Source organism: Fusarium keratoplasticum, chromosome 2, assembly GCF_025433545.1.
Source record: "Fusarium keratoplasticum isolate Fu6.1 chromosome 2, whole genome shotgun sequence".
Classification (NCBI taxonomy): Eukaryota; Fungi; Ascomycota; class Sordariomycetes; order Hypocreales; family Nectriaceae; genus Fusarium; species Fusarium keratoplasticum.
Window position 1 is genome coordinate 4,287,142 of NC_070530.1, and position 13,036 is coordinate 4,300,177.

The window sequence follows — 13,036 nt, forward strand, 5'->3', positions numbered from 1 at the left end:
ACGATAAATACAGCCAGACACCGCTTAATTGAGTTGCATATCGCATAGTCCATTACAAAGTGATATCTTAAAAATGACAAAACAACCATCGCTCGAGATAGACTCGCGGGTGACGCAGCTCGATGTAACCACCTTTGCAGCCAATCTCACCAAGCCATTCTGCGTCGGGACAGGTAAACGCCATGACTATCTTGACAGGCATATTCACAGTAGCTTACGATTTGACAGTTCCCAATGGCGGCTACGTCGCGTCCATCTTTCTTCGTGTCGCAAGCGCGTATTTGACGCCGAGGAACCAGCCAGATCCCTTTGCGGGGCATTGGCAGTTCCTCAACGCGACGCACGCTGGGCCAGCTGTCCTTGTCGTTGAGGAGGTCAAGACAGGTCGTGCCACGTCTGTGGTTCATGTTACACTCTATCAAGAGGGCCTCACTTCTTCCAGCCCGTGGATTTCTGACAAGTCCAAGAAGATGGTTGTGGCGTACATCACCAATACGAGGCTTGAACTCGAAAAGGGCGTTACCTTACCGACGGGCTTTGAAATCAAGGACCCCCCTCCGCCTGTGGAGTTGGAGAGGCTCTCAACTGATGGAGATCCAAACTGGAAAAAGTTACAGCTCGTCATCATGGACTTTTTACGCATCTTTGACAATGTGGAGCTCTACACGCCCAAGAAAGAGAGTCCACTCCCGGCTACGTACGACCTGTGGATGCGCATGGCCAGCGGTGAGCGCTTCACAACCTCATCTCTAGGCTACGTCGCCGACGCAGGACCGCCACTCCTCGTCGAGACGTTCCGACCGACGGACCCAGACGCACCAATCCCAGAGGGAGGATTCGCGTTTGACAAGAAGTTCTGGTACCCGACAGTCACCATGAGCCTCGAGGTGAAGAAGGCGCTTCCAGAGGAGGGCGAGGAGTGGCTGAGGATCCGCGTGGCTGCCAAGGTGGTGCGGAATGGGAGATACGACGCCGAGGTGGTCATCTTTGACAGAGTGGGGGATGTCGTGGCGCTGAGCAATCATGTCGCCTTGGCTGTTGATGGAGAGCGGAACTTTGGGCGGAGCGGCAAGTTGTAGACACGGGCGTTGCGTGTTGAGGCCATCTCCAGGCATCAGCTGCATATGTGTGTGTGGGTGAATTAGCTCACCGAGTGTGAAATCTGCCTGAATCTTGGGGGTTGGACGTCATTAGAGCAAAGGTTAAGCTTACATTTGACACGATAAGAGAGATCTCGGAGAGGAGCTGAGACATTCGCTTCAGTTACTCCATCAAAGCTAGGCAATGGAACGTTGCTGAGCCACAATGCCAATACGCGGCAGAAGACGAAGAAGACGGGCCACTGATAAAGACCTGCCATGTTTGTTGAAGTTGGCCTCCATGGATGCACGCTTGCCGCCGTTGCGTTGGGGGCCAGACCGGGGCCTACAGAAGCGAGGAAGAGGGTTCCTTGTCTTTGGGAGATGAAAGTGTCAGAGAATTTCCATCTTTTTGGCTTGAGTGTGGTACTTGCTGAGAGGCTGAAAGGGCTTACTCTTGGCGACAAGTCATGTTGCAAAGGTGTTGTAACCATGGGCTAGGCATCATGGATGCTGAGCAGGGCAGAGAGTTCGTCAGAGACGATCAATCTCGCGAGTCATACTTCACCAATAAACAAACCCTGCATGACCTGATCTTTAACCCGTCTGCTAAGAAGCATCATCCATGATCGAGTTCACCAAAAGTCGTCTATCGTTGGTGGACCACTTGGGTGCTGTGGCTTGGTGCTGCTTCCATGACTTAGCGCCCGAGCCCCGCGTCCACTGATGGAATGGATCCGTTCCAGGGCCAAACCGCTAAACTTTGGTGCATTGGATAGGTATGGATGCTCCCGCTGCGACGTCATCCCGTCGGGTCACGAACGTGTTCAGGTCAAAGGTTTCATCCCTTGGCCAATTCAACTGCACCTTTCATCTCGCCTTGCCACAGCCGTGATGCCTCTTCTGCCTCATTCATCCTCGACTTCCGACTCCTCCTGCAGCTTTGGACCCCAATATGCTGCTCCGCCTCCCTGCACCTTCGACCCCGTGCGGCCCGTTTGCGAACCAGGGCAGCACACAGCTGGAGCCCAATTAGCCTGTCGATCCAATAACGCCCTGTGACATCTTGAGCCTTGTGGCGCTCCTCTGGCACCCCCTGCTCCGTTCTGCGGGCCGTGTCCTGGGAAGCTGGGGGACCTGGAGAATTGGATGTTCAAACGAGGCTCTGCGCTCTTCTCTCTTTTCCGTTGATCTCTGGAGCCCTCCTGACTCTACTTTTTTCTGCTGCTGCTGCATGATGGCTTGGCCTTGATTGATATCTAGCAGGTCTCGCTCTTGGTACTGCTCTTCGAATGCTGTGCCATCGCGACGACTGCTTCATCCCTTTTCCCTATCGTCGCGATTTGACCCTTTCCCTCCTCGATTTGCGCCTCGAGATCGGACCTCCCATTGCCGACTGCTGGAGCTGCAGTATACGTCCCCAGATCGTCAGCAGCACCCTTTCGACCCCTAAACGTGCCGTCCATTGCCAGAAGCCTCGATATCGAACCAGACTTGCGAATCGGAACCTGCGAATACCTACACCATGGCGTCCAAAAGCAACGACGACCCCGAGGTCATCGTGGCCATCGTGGCTCTCATCGTCTCCCTGGTCGCTCTGGTAGCGACCTTCATGCAGGTCATGCAACAATACTACGCCTCTGCTGCCGGATACTCTCAATGCAATGAAAAGGTCATGGGGAAATGGGCCTTGAGCAAATCCCGTCGCTTCTCCTGGGACGAGCTCCGCTTTGAGGTCGAATTCGAGGCCCCCGTCATCTTTGTCTCCCCTCCAGACAACAAGCATGGTCCTATTCTCGGTGCCGAGATTTACTTCCTCGATGGAACCCAAGAGAGTCTCGAAAACACTTGGTCGGAGCTGGATATCAACGAGCGGAACGAGTATGCCCAAAAGACACCCAGAGAACGCGTTCACACTGCCGATAACGAGCGTGCTTCCTGGACATTGCTCCTCAGCGCCGTGCAGCGCATGGAACACGAGTCGGAAAAGTGGCAGAAGAGCCAATACGACGAGATGAAGAAGAAGACTGGACCTCCGACTGACCAGATGGTGAACAACCTCGCCGAGAACCCTCCCACCTTGCAAGATGCCCATACATTGACAGTGGCTCTTCAGCGTAAACGCAAGAGCTGGGATACAATGCCTTCTACCATTGCTCGCCCATATGCTACTACTACCATGTGCCATCTGGTCGAGATGGTGGCTGCTTTGGGCATCTACTGGAAAGAGTTCGACCGGAAGCGAGACCGCTACCGCGCCGAGGGCAATGGCTTCATGGTCCTGGGAGAAAAGGTTGCCGACCTTGGCTTGATGTTCAACTTTAGCATCTACGGCAGGAGTCGCTTCGAAGCCAACCGAGTAATTCCAGTCGACGAGGTTAAGGAGCTCTGCTTTGGCTATGTGTCGACCATCTACAGTGTGACGCTGGATAAGCGACGTCTACGATTTCCCGAGGACGACCCCGAGAACTTGGCTTTCCTTCAGCTGGCGACTCAGGCGGAGATTTCCCAGACTCTGGTTCGCATTGGATGCAACAACAATGCCGTTAGGGCGTTTAAGGACCCTGAAAAGCATACTTCGCATTTGTTCCCTGGTAAGTCATGGTGCCCATCACAGATGACCCCTTCTAACCGAGTTCAGTGTCGTTTGAGATTCTGGGCATGTTGAGCCGCACGTTTCACATCAAGGACACCATGTACACTCATATCCCGAACCCGACACCGGATCGCTGGGACAAGCGCTCAGTGTCACTCATCAAGGTGATGGAGGCGTATCGGGACCTGGTCCCTGAAGGATTGCCTGTAGTACACCGGAATATGAATCTTATCGAGAGAATCAGGAAACACACCGAGAATATTCTGGAACTCCACAAGGACCAGGACCTCAGGAAGAAGATGTGCTTGCTCAAGGCCCTTCACGAAGCTATCGACGACTGCGACCGTGTACTGACAGCCAAGGAGACCGACGCCATGACACCGCCGCCCGAGCTTCAATTAGGAAAGGCAGGCCACGAGACGGAGGTGCAGACGGCACGTCGGGAAATTGTTCAAGACGTTCTGCGGTCTCACATCCAAGAGGTGCTCCGTCTTCTCAACGGCGACGACCGCTCAGACAACTCTTCTCTACATGCCGATTGGAGCCCCCTGGTACAAGGCTCGCGACGGGACGGACAACCCAGAGTCACACCCAACGGGTTTGAGGACATGCACGAAGCCAGCCCGGATGAGCGACAGCACATTTTCATGGAAGTCTACTTTTACGTCATCCGTCCCAGCGTCATCAGCCGGGCAACACGATCAACGGACCACCGAAGGGCGAGCCTCGTCGCTCCTCCCGCGGGGGCTCCTCCAGGATACGGCTTCCGGAGACAAGGTACCGGACAAACCCTGGCGAGCAGCATCCGCGGCACTGAGCGAGGGCCCTCCCCGACGCGGGCGGTTGCGCCGCCACAAACGGTCAACGAGGTACCGCCGCCGCTGACCACATCCATCCCGAACGGACGGTCGTCCCTGGCAGAGAGGCCCCGCAGCGCTGCAGGTGACTCTGTGGCGTTGACAGAGGACCATGAGAAGCAGAGCCTCCTCCCGTTGAGCATCCAGGAGGTGTCACATGACGACGTGTGGTGCACGCTCATGTTCCGGATGATCTGCTGGTTGATGCTGCACGACTTTAACAAGCTAGACGTGCAGGTGAGCAAGGGGGAACTGTTGGGTAGTCGAATGCCGGTTTATATCTCATGAGGCGTGTTTGCATCTTGGGTGGGTTGGGTTTGGGAGCGCATTTGTTTGGGATATTGGATACCATATATAGCATTTGGCATGATGGGATGGGTGTAGATGTCATTGGGTTCAGAATGTGTTTGGCAAAAGCGATGTTTTATTGGCATAGTATCAACGGTATAATTCAATGGTATAAATGGTCATTCTTGCGCGTGAATAGTCGTCCATCATGTCTCTGAGGACATCGTCATAACGTCAAGTCGGGATGAAAGATGTGGGGTACACTGCGTGGACACGCCTTGATGGCAGGTCACTCTTTGATGGCGTGCCTGTAATTATTCCGCTCGATCATCACGGTATAAGCAAGCCTAGGTCACATTCCAAAGGATCAAATTGCCTGACCATCTTCACATCAAAGAGCTTCACTTCATCGGGCCACGCGCAACGGCACTCGCTAAAAGAAATGGATGGTCCGGTCCGGTGCGGCAACTCGGTTCCGCCGACGGCATGCCTGTTCTGGGCATGAGGATGATGCTGACTAACCCATGATGAGGGCACGTGAGGAGGCGAAAAAAGAAATTCCAAGCAGACGACAGGCCATGTGGCGGAGAAGCGGCCAAATCGGTTGCGGCCGAAGACGGGCGCCGATCCGGACCGGGCTATTCCCGAGGTATTCTGGTGACGGAAAATGGCCAGCGGGAGAGGGCACGGGATGCTTTTCTAAGGGGGACAAGATTCCCTTGAGATAATCGGTGCTCGGTGAGACAGAATGGGTTATTGGCCGAGGAACGAGACGAACCAGGGAACCAGGGAGCGTCGGACCAGAGCCCTGGAAAGAGCCCTACCAGGCCGGGTCTCCATCATGGGACAAAAGCGAGGGTTGACAGGCCAGGAGGCGGTTTCAGGTTCGTGCAATGTCGATCTGTTGACATTCTCTCCCTCATCGATAAATGACAGCAAATCGATTTTTGTAATTACAGTCGAGCTGAGCTGAGCGCATCGATTGAGGCTCCCTGTTCCCATCTCCAATCCCCACAGACAAGCCTCCTGTGTCTTAATATAAACCTCCCCCTCCCCGGATTCAGAACGGCACTGCGCCCCGCCGCCGACCCGGATACGGGGGACTGGTGAAACTCGGAGGGGGTCACGTGAAGGGGCAGTGTAATGAAGTTCTGAATTCACTTATTTTATAAAAGGAAATGGAAGAGAGATCTTGAGACTCGTTTTCGTCTAAATTGGGACAAGCCACAATCAATGAAAAGCGGCGCTGCCGAAGAGGGCACAGGGCACTCTCTAAACGGAGATTTCCATCTCAAAGGGGAGAAATGAATGCATGTGAATCCTCTTTCGTGAAGAAGGAAAAAAAACGATAATTTCCCCTCTTTGGAAGAACAAAGATCCATTCAATTTGTTCTACGGAAGAATTCAAAGTTCTAAGAACAGGTTTCTGATCGACAAAGACTCAGCCACTTGCAGCCACAAAACATCCCCGTCTGGAATCGAGGGTTTGAAGCTGACTAACCCAAAATCAATCCCCCCAGGCCAAGTCACTTCCAAGGAATCGAGTCTCGGCCGTAGCCGTATCGTAGCCTTAGCCGAGCCCCAGGTCGGGCTTCTTACGAAGCAAATGCCCAGGCTTGGTGCGTTTTGTTGGCCGAACCCTGTCGCGTCTTCCTTCTCCTGCATCAGAGACTGGACCGCGTATTGGTAGGAAAAAAAACGACAGGCCACTGTCATTGAGTAAAAGGCCCTGCAGTGTGCGAGTCGGCAGCAGAAAAGTTGGCGGGCACTTCCTTGAAATGTACCGGTACCTCTTCAACCCAGGAAAACCCCTTGGAAGACGTGCGGAGCGGCATGGCCACTGCCAGTGCCAGTACAGTGGACTCTCGGCCCCCTTCCCTGAATGCAGCTGCACTCCCAGCCAATGGCGTCCCCGTAGCGTCAGGCTAGACCCTGTGAAAGAACCGCCTCTCAGAGGGGAGGGGATGGGAATGCGGTGCTTGTTGTACCCTCCCTGCGCTAGACCTACCGCGGCCTAGCCCCACGCCTCCCAGTGCCAGTTCCACTAAGCAAACCCACATCGACCAGAGACCCAGAGAGAGACCAACTCCTCCGTCACATCAGCCTGCACCACTAGATCTTCCCTCTCACCAAAGCCTCGTTCTGTCAGCAACTCACGAACCCACCCGGACAGGACAGGACAGACAGAAATTGGGTTGGTCCTTCGTGGTTTCTCTTGTTATTTTCTTCTCTCCTTTTTTCTTTACTTCCCCTTCTTCTCCTGCCTCGCCGAACCGCTCCCTTGTTCTGCTCGCCCTTGCCCTTCTCTCCTCCCCCAGCCTTTCGCGCACGCAACCCAACGCACGCGTGTGACGAGCCCGTCTCCAACCCTTCCCTCGACCTTCCTCCCTACGATCTTCTCCATCGGCTTCGATATCCCCGGTTCCACATCTTGATCGTGTGGTCCCCTTCTTCGCCCCCCGGGCCCCGAGGCCTGCTTACATCTCCGGAGCCTCCCAGCGTCGACATCGTGGTCGATATCTGGCTTGCCCCCCGGTTTCTGAAGAAGCGTCTTCGTCCCTCGCACATTTTGGGGTCAGCTCGATCCCATACTTCGGTCATAGTCGACGTGTTCGATATCGGTCGCATTTCACGGTACATATTCGATCGTCGGCCCGTGTGAGACGCTCCGTTGGTCGGCCATTCATTGCCATCCTACCACTGGCAACCTGACACATACAAGTACGCACCTCCACGCTGCACGGAAAACGTTTTGGATCTGCCTGGGTCTTCTTCATCGTCCACGCTTGTCGATTTTGACGATAGTTCATTCACTTACCCTTTCTGTCTATCTAGGCACGTTGCCGAGCCGCATACTCGACAACCCGATCGTGCCAGTCACGACAAACATCTGCACAAACACGAACCATGACACCCTCACCATCAAGCCAGGCCCTCGAGCCTCGGCATCCTAAACCTACGCAAACAGTCTCGGTGAACATCTCGGAAGGCTCCCAGAACCGCTCTCGTCGCTTCCAACTCGAAGTGAGCGAGTGCGTCGAGACAAAGACCGTTACAACCACGACTCGCCTCACCCGAAAGTTCCCCCACGTATTTGTTCGCGATCCCGTCCCTCTCGAGAATCTCGATACCAAGGAATATCCGCTCGCCATGAAGCCTACACCTCCTGAGCTGATCCAGTTCTCGTACAACATGCCTGGAACGAATGAGATCGAAGATGACGACGAAGAGGAGCGGTCTATGGGCCAGCAGGTACGTTTTGCGATGTCCTACTTTATTTGGACAGTGGCTTGCCTGAAAAATGGAATAACCTCACCACAAAGTGCGCCACTAACACGTTGCAGATGACGCGGTATACAAACGAACGATATACTCCAAGCCTCAAGGCTGAGTCCCCTCAAGAGAACCTTCCCCTCACCCGGATACCCAAGCATCGATCCCAGTCCCCATCAGAAGGCTACCCTCGCCGTGCTCGTGCATCTCGGACAAGTCCCATCGAATCTCCCGATTCTTCTGCCCCGACTTCGAACCCTTCTCGACGACCTGCCCGATCCACCCAACTCAACGCCGTGTCGGATAAGCTCCGACGCTCCATCGCCCACAGCTCCAGCCGCCGTGATCCGACAGAAAGATTACCCCGGGGCTCCTCAGGCTTCCTGGCCACTCCCGATACATCAGAAGTCGTTGGAGCAGCTGATCGGTCAGCTCGAAGACGATCGCTTCATCTCGAACGACATCACTCACCTGAGGCATCATCGTCCGCACAAAGCCCTCACTACGAGGCCACCAGCCCTGTAGAGAGCGACTCCCACACAGTCTTCAGCAGCAATGTGGCCACCCCACCGATTACTGATGCCGACGCTGAGCCTTTCGCTGACGTCGATGGATCTCTCCACCAGCCGCTAAGACCATTCAACCCCCGGCCGAGCATCGACGTTGTTACCGCTCAGGATGCCAGTCTTCCTAGTCCTAGATTGTCTCCGACACTTGCAGCCGCTCAGCTACACACCGCCGACCAAGACGAGGAAGACCCCCAGTCCAGCTTCCAGACCTCCCACACGGACCCGTCCACCTGGGTTGATGAATCACAGTTGACCGAGGACGGTGCTTCGACAGCCCTGGTCCGCGCTGGCCAATCTCATGACAACTATGCCCTTGCCCGGACTGATTCGTCTGGCCAACCTCTTGTGGTCGACACGCAAACTCTGCTTGAGGCTTTCGATTCGATGAAGACCGAGATGAAGACATTCATGATGTACCAGTTCCTTCGCCGCTGCCCTCGACCTACCCTCCGAGTTGTTGCCAACGCTGTCAACCCTGCTCTGAAGTGCGACTTTCTTCGACAGCTGCCTCTCGAGCTTGGCTACACCGTCTTGTCCCACCTCGACCACCGCGATCTCTGCCGAGCCGCCCAGGTTTCCAAGCACTGGCGTAACATTGTCGACCGAAACGAGACTGGCTGGAAGGAGCTGTTTGACCGTGATGGCTACACTCTGCCTCCCGGTGAGCTTCAGAAGGCCATCCTTCAGGGCTGGGGCTGGCAGGATCCTGTTGGCGCTTCCGGCTACGAGAAGGACCTGAGCATGCGAAACCGACTGACTTCGACTGAGCACGAGCTCACTCGAAATCTCCGACAGGAAACAGCTTCCAAGTCGCGGGCTTCCAAGCGGAAGAGAGCTCTCAACACTTATTCGGCTGCCGAGAGATCCAAGCGACGCGCCAGCGCTCAGGAGGCAGTAACCCGTGACGACAAGGCCCAGCCTGAGGCCAAACAGCACAAGTCGGAGGGCCCTCTGTCTGCTGCTAATGCCGCAGCCGCCGCCGTGCCTGACCCCCAGCTCGGACTCCCCAGTCTCCGCGAGCTGCACCTCTTCAAGTCTTTGTACCGCCGTCACCACATGATCCGTAAGAGTTGGACCAGCGGCGAGGTAAAGCCCGGGCACGTCGCGTTCGCTGCTCACCCCCGTCACGTCATCACTTGCCTCCAGTTCGACGAGGACAAGATCATCACGGGTAGCGACGACACCCTCATCCACATCTACGACACCAAGACTGGTAAGCTCCGCAAGAAGCTGGAGGGCCACGAGGGTGGCGTCTGGGCCTTGCAGTACGAAGGCAACATGCTCGTTTCTGGTAGTACCGATCGATCTGTTCGCGTGTGGGATATCGAACGGGGGCTCTGTCAGCAGGTCTTCTATGGGCACACTAGCACTGTGCGTTGCCTGCAGATCCTGATGCCTACCGAGACGGGCAGAGATTCCAGCGGCAGCCCCATTATGCAACCCGAGAAGCCTCTGATCATCACCGGTTCTCGAGACAGCCAACTCCGAGTCTGGCGTCTTCCAGAGGTCGGGTCTCGTCGATACATCCAAACAGGCCCCCCGGCTCACGAGTCGGACTGCCCCTACTTCATTCGTGTCCTCGCTGGCCACACTCACTCGGTCCGAGCCATCTCTGCTCATGGCGACACTCTCGTCAGTGGATCTTACGATAGCACCGTCCGCGTCTGGCGCATCAGCACTGGTGAGGCTCTTCACGTTCTCCACGGACATTCGCAGAAGGTGTACTCGGTTGTCCTCGACCATGAACGCAACCGATGCATCTCGGGCTCGATGGACTCTCTGGTCAAAATCTGGGATCTTGCTACAGGTGCTTGCCTGTACACACTTGAGGGGCATAGCTTGCTCGTCGGTCTACTTGATCTCCGAGATGAGCGACTGGTGTCGGCGGCAGCGGACTCAACCCTTCGTATCTGGGATCCCGAGAATGGCAGGTGCCGTAATACTCTTATGGCGCATACTGGGGCTATCACCTGTTTCCAGCACGATGGCCGCAAAGTTATTAGCGGCAGCGAGAAGACGGTCAAGATGTGGGACGTCCGAACTGGCGAGTGTGTCCAGGACCTGCTGAGCGATCTCAGCGGCGTCTGGCAGGTCAAGTTTGACGAGAGACGATGTGTGGCTGCCGTCCAGCGAGACCAGCTGACATATGTCGAGGTATGTTGAAGTCCACCATAGTGTTTAAGGAGAGTAACTAACATGATGCAGATTCTCGACTTTGGAGCTGTTCGAGATGGCAAGCCCCCGGAGGAACTTGGCAAGCGTATCCTGCTCAACGAGCCCGAGGTCCGAGCTATGATCGAGGATGAAACTTAGGGAGTGCTGCCAGGTTACCAACCGTGAGTGGTATTGAAGGCAGACGGGAAGGATTGCATGGATGGATGGATCCACGACAGTTGGGCCGCCGCATGCCATGGACGACTGACGAAACAAACAGCCTCTGGCGTTGATGGTGTCGCATAGTTTTACTTTACGCATACACACATGGTTACGAAGTGACTGCATGCATGGAAGGGCGGGTCGGCGTTTTTTGTTATGGTTTTTGGGATTCATGGACGTGGAGGGATTTATATACCTTTTGTTATTATTTCCGAGGTTGTCAATGCCTTGTCGACGTTGATGGCTTGTCACAGAGGGGGGGATGAATGGATGTCATCACGTTATTCGTGTTGATGGGTCGATAAAAGACAAAAGCCATGTTTTAGGAGCTTCAGTGGGAGAAGCAGGTTATCTTGGGAGTCAATAAAATTGTTATCTAAATGTTGAGTCGTGATGTGAGTCTTGGTGTTGTGATGTTTCACTATCGTCGAACATGTTCATCCACCATTATAATTGTCCTAGTTTCCCCTCCAGTGTGTCTACCCAACAGTAAATCCTACCCTTGGCCGCTGCTTTCATGGAATCGTGATATATATAGCCTCAGTCAACGTTCGCAGTCGGAGACCCGGTGTGATCCGGAAATTTGGGTTTGCAGCGCTTTCGCTGGCAACGTTTTGTTCTCCGTCTCAAAGATCGGTATATACTCTATAGGGTAAATAGAGAATAATCATATGCCAATTGGCAGAAGGAGAGCAGCATAGTTGACGTCGGTACCCTCTCCGTCCTCTGGTAGCTGAGAAGTTCGGTGAAGAGAGCCACAAGGATGAACCATCCACACTACAGCCTTGACATGAATGGTGTAGTCCCGGTCTATTTTTGACAAGGAGCTCAATCAGCTCTGGTGTCAAGGTATATATAGCTGTTCAGCTTGTGGCGGGGATCCTTCTTCCACCTTGTATCATTCGAAACGTCTTTGAATCCCGATGACGGCCTCGTCGAGAGACAGACCAGCGTTGAACCTTTCGAATGGCATCAGCAATGCAGCACCTCATGTATGACACGCTCGAGAGTACCTGCTCACTCCCGCCATCTTAATCCCACATTAGGCCAGACCAGCCGTTGGTATCATACATATCCAGCAAGTACACCTCGTCGCTATAAAAACCATCCCAGCTCGTAGTGTCGTAGTCGTCTCAGTCTGGGTGTCGTCAGACTTGACCAGGCTAGACACAAAATTGAAGTGTTCTACCTCGGCGGCGAAAAGGCAGGCTTTGCGAACGTTGCTAAAACGTAAAAATATACATAGGTATGAGTGGTCTCTCTGCTGCGTCTCTTTCGAGTTCTCGTATTTCCAGAGGTCTGACAAGGTGGCCACAACTCGGGTGGTGGATCGTCTGGGGTTACCGTGGGATAGTCTAAAGATATATATAATCAAGAGTAAGAGCCAGAGAGGAGTTAGGTGCACTTTAGGCACAAGTCTGATGAGAAAGAGATGACTTTAGGGTCTCATTCATTTGGGTGGGAGTGTGACCACATTCGAGCCTGACGGCGAATGGAGACCCGAGCAGCATTTCTTCTGTCGAGCCTACAAATAAGAAACAAGGAGAGCAAAAACGGCGACGCATTGTATCTAAAGCCCTTGCAATGGATATGACCTCCGTCTGTCCAGATGCTCAACCTCATCCGCCAGGCGCCATCGACGCTCAGGGTGATACATCCCCCTCAAGAAGGACCGCTGAAACTCGGCAGTATCTTGTCACCAGCTCCCTTCACTTGCTTGAGAGTAGCGAAAGAGTGACAGGGATGTACTACTATGTCTGGATATTGTCCAAAATTGGCTTGCTCCTTTGGCTTGTTTCGCTTCATCCAGGACCGAACCCAACGCCGAATTGCGTCAGAAGAAAGCGTCCCTGCCAGGCAGACATTTAGCCAAGTAACACTCACCCTCGAGCACCCACACTCGGTCTTTCATCTCATGGTGTCTGATGAGTCGGGTGAGTTATAGTCTATATCCTGGATATCTCTTGGAACCACCCTTCTAGACTCGGGTCCGCCTTG

At 54.3% G+C, this 13,036-nt stretch overlaps 3 protein-coding genes across 3 annotated transcripts; all 3 read left to right on the forward strand.

The window, feature by feature from the left end:
• Nucleotides 1-73: 73 nt before the first annotated feature.
• Nucleotides 74-1,079, forward strand: NCS57_00324000 (uncharacterized protein; the record flags this gene model as incomplete). The annotated part of the gene is made up of 2 exons (XM_053053249.1): nucleotides 74-173; nucleotides 229-1,079. The coding sequence occupies 2 exons, from the start codon at nucleotides 74-76 to the stop codon at nucleotides 1,077-1,079; spliced, it is 951 nt and encodes a 316-aa protein (XP_052918495.1).
• Nucleotides 1,080-2,604: 1,525 nt separating this feature from the next.
• NCS57_00324100 (uncharacterized protein) lies at nucleotides 2,605-4,820 on the forward strand (the record flags this gene model as incomplete). The annotated part of the gene is made up of 2 exons (XM_053053250.1): nucleotides 2,605-3,673; nucleotides 3,721-4,820. 2 exons carry the CDS (start codon nucleotides 2,605-2,607, stop codon nucleotides 4,818-4,820), a joined length of 2,169 nt encoding a protein of 722 aa, XP_052918496.1.
• Nucleotides 4,821-7,727: 2,907 nt separating this feature from the next.
• On the forward strand, nucleotides 7,728-10,975 carry NCS57_00324200 (F-box domain-containing protein; the record flags this gene model as incomplete). The annotated part of the gene is made up of 3 exons (XM_053053251.1): nucleotides 7,728-8,072; nucleotides 8,165-10,816; nucleotides 10,868-10,975. 3 exons carry the CDS (start codon nucleotides 7,728-7,730, stop codon nucleotides 10,973-10,975), a joined length of 3,105 nt encoding a protein of 1,034 aa, XP_052918497.1.
• Between the last annotated feature and the right edge of the window lie 2,061 nt (nucleotides 10,976-13,036).